The sequence below is a fragment of the Echinops telfairi genome, unplaced genomic scaffold (genome assembly GCF_000313985.2).
Source record: "Echinops telfairi isolate 266 unplaced genomic scaffold, ASM31398v2 ScPeMD7_36;HRSCAF=134, whole genome shotgun sequence".
Lineage (NCBI taxonomy): Eukaryota > Metazoa > Chordata > Mammalia > Afrosoricida > Tenrecidae > Echinops > Echinops telfairi.
In genome coordinates, this window is record NW_022103934.1 from 1,360,779 (window position 1) to 1,363,726 (window position 2,948).

At 64.6% G+C, this 2,948-nt stretch overlaps 1 protein-coding gene across 1 annotated transcript; it reads left to right on the top strand.

Moving 5' to 3' along the window:
* Positions 1-1,320: 1,320 nt before the first annotated feature.
* Positions 1,321-2,939, top strand: S1PR5 (sphingosine-1-phosphate receptor 5). The gene has a single exon (XM_004716802.3). The coding sequence runs from the start codon at positions 1,333-1,335 to the stop codon at positions 2,527-2,529; it is 1,197 nt and encodes a 398-aa protein (XP_004716859.1). The 5' UTR covers positions 1,321-1,332; the 3' UTR covers positions 2,530-2,939.
* The last annotated feature ends 9 nt before the right edge of the window (positions 2,940-2,948 follow it).

Below are 2,948 nucleotides of genomic sequence, written 5' to 3' on the forward strand. Positions count from 1 at the left end.
CAGGGTAACGCCCCTTGCTGTGGGTTCTCGGGTCTTTCCCGAAGGCCCTCAGGGCGCAGGAAGCCTGCAGCGCTGGGCTGGGTGCGGGCCCCCGAGGGAGGGGCGTCGGGATCCCGGAGCGCGTCAGCCTCGACCCCTCCGGGCAGCGCCACGGCCAGTTTCACTGCTTCAGTCCGACCACCGGGCGAGCGGGCCGTGGGGTAGATGCCGGAGCCGAGCGCTCGGCGCTGAGTCTCCAACCGAGCTGGGGTCTGCGAGGTTGGGTGTCTCACCTCCCCACCCCCAGCGTGATGGAGCCCTGGACTCCTTGTCTGTCTGTCTATACGTGCGTGCCATTCCCAGTGTGGGACTGAATCTACCTTGCTTCCATGAGTCCTCGCCGGGTGTCCAGGAGGCTGGTCCCCTCCCTCCTTACTTCTGGGTCTCTCCAAGCCGTTCAAAGGGGCTCGCGTGTGCGCGCCTCTGTGGGAGCGTTAAACCCTTTTGTGTCGGCTCTGAGCGGCACCTGGGTTTTCTCAGAAGTAAAGTGGGAGTAAGGGGAGCCTTCCGGAGATGAAAGGGTGCGGACGCAGGTGGGAGGTGTCATTATGCTTTAATGACCTGTGTGCCCCTTCGCAAGAGTCAGTGCGCTGTGGATGCTGCCGGCTGCCCTCTGGCTCTGGCTCAGTGTGGGCATCGGGAATGGATGAAGGGGCCTGGCCCGTGCAGAGCCCTAGAGAGTGTGAGTCGCTGGGTGAGGTGTGGGCGGAGGTGGCGAAATGTGGTTGAGTGCCCCCATTCGCAAGCGGCTGGATTTGTGTCTCCGTGTCGCTAGGCCGTGTGAATGCATTTTCTTGCTAACTCTGTGATTGGTAGGGCCCTGGTGGTGGCGTCGCAGTGGGTAAGTGGTCCAGAGACACCAGTCGCCCTGGGATAGAATCGACTCGGCGGCAGTGGGTTGAGTTGGGTAGTGTGAGAGGCTCTTGGCCTTTCTCTGTGTCTGTGCATGTGAATCACTGGATTTGTGTGTAGCATCTGGGAATGATGGACTATGTCCCTGGGTATCCCGGCTTGTGGGTGAGTTTTGGGTGTCCCTTTTGTGTGTCGCCCCATCCCCTTGTGTATGTCTGTCTCTATGGGCACCCTGCTTCCATCTGGAGCACGCCCTTGGCCCCAGTGTGCATGTGGGAAGCGCGAGGGTTAGGATCCCTTTCCCTGGGACGAGAAGCTGTACGGTGTTCGGTGTCCTATTCCTAAGGTCGCGGGGCCGGGGTGCGAGGTCGGGGGGTGGGCAGGAGGGCGATCAGCCTGACTCTGGACCCGGCCTCTCCGCAGACTCGGGGCGGGCAGCTCATGGAGCCTGGGCTACTGCGGCCGGCGCCGGTCAGCGAAGTCATCGTCCTGCACTACAACTACACTGGCAAGCTCCGCGGCGCTCGCTACCAGCCCGGCGCGGGGCTGCGCGCCGACGCCGTCGTGTGCCTGGCGGTGTGCGCGCTCATCGTATTGGAGAACTTGGCCGTGTTGGTCGTGCTAGGGCGCAACTCGCGCTTCCACGCGCCCATGTTTCTGCTCCTGGGCAGCCTCACGCTGTCTGACCTGCTGGCCGGCGCGGCCTACGCCGCCAACATCCTGCTGTCCGGGCCGCTCACGCTGCGTCTCTCACCGGCGCTTTGGTTCGCGCGCGAGGGAGGAGTCTTCGTGGCGCTCGCCGCATCGGTGCTGAGTCTCCTGGCCATCGCGCTCGAGCGCCGCCTCACCATGGCGCGCCGGGGACCCGCGCCCGCCTCCCGTCGGGGTCGCACGTTAGCGCTGGCGGCCGCCGCTTGGGGCGCATCGCTGCTCATCGGGCTGCTGCCGGCGTTCGGGTGGAACTGCCTGGGCCGCCTGGATTCCTGCTCCACCGTGCTGCCGCTCTACGCCAAGGCCTACGTGCTCTTCTGCGTGCTCGCCTTCGTCTGCATCCTGGCCGCCATCTGTGCGCTCTACGCGCGCATCTACTGCCAGGTGCGCGCCAACGCGCGGCGCCTACGCGCGCGGCCTGGGGCTGGCGGAGGCTCCCTGCACCGGGCACGCCGCACGCCTCGCACGTTGGCACTGCTGCGCACACTCAGCGTGGTGCTCCTGGCCTTCGTGGCGTGCTGGGGTCCCCTCTTCCTGCTGCTGCTGCTCGACGTGGCGTGCCCGGCGCGCGCCTGCCCGGTTCTCCTGCAGGCCGACCCCTTCTTGGGCCTGGCCATGGCCAATTCGCTTCTGAACCCCATTATTTACACGCTTACCAACCGCGACCTGCGCTATGCGCTCCTACGCCTCGTCTGCTGCGGCCGTCGCCCCTGTGGTCTAGGACCCGGAGGTTCCCGGAGGCCCAAGAGTGCGGCGGGGGTTTCGGGCGGTCTGCGCCACTGGCTGCCTTCCGGCACGGACGCCAGCTCCAGCCGTTCTGAGCGCTCGTTGCCCCGTCGGGATGGACTGGACACTAGCGGCTCCACTGGCAGCCCGGGCGCACCCACAGCCGCCCAGACCCTGGTGCCCGCGCCTGCTGCAGACTGACGCATGCAGGCCCACCATCGCCTCCCCCACGTGCTGTGTTTGCAGACCTTTTAAGTAAAGGATGGAGTCGGCAAGGCAGCCGAAGGTCGCAGACTGGGTAAATGTCAAAGGAAGCAACACCCCATTTACTGCGAGCTTATGTGTACCAAGCATCAGATCAGGCCCTAGGGACGCCGCAGTGCACAAAACAGACAACACTGTGCCCGAAGAAATACAGCAGACACGTCTGTGACAATGTGAGGGTGGTGTCCGTGATGGCGGACCTGAAGGAAGAGCCTTCTGGGAGGAAGGAACAGCAGGTGTGAAGGCCCCGAGGCTAGTGAAAACAAGGATCCTGGTGTGTGGGAATCAGTTACCCAGTGGGGGGAGCAGGCAGAGACAAGGGTAGGGAGGTGATAACCACATGTGTAGGGAGGACC

What these genes read in the sequence shown, in the direction of transcription:
- S1PR5 (XM_004716802.3), top strand. Translation starts at nt 1,333, where the DNA reads ATGGAGCCTGGGCTACTGCGGCCGGCGCCGGTCAGCGAAGTCATCGTC.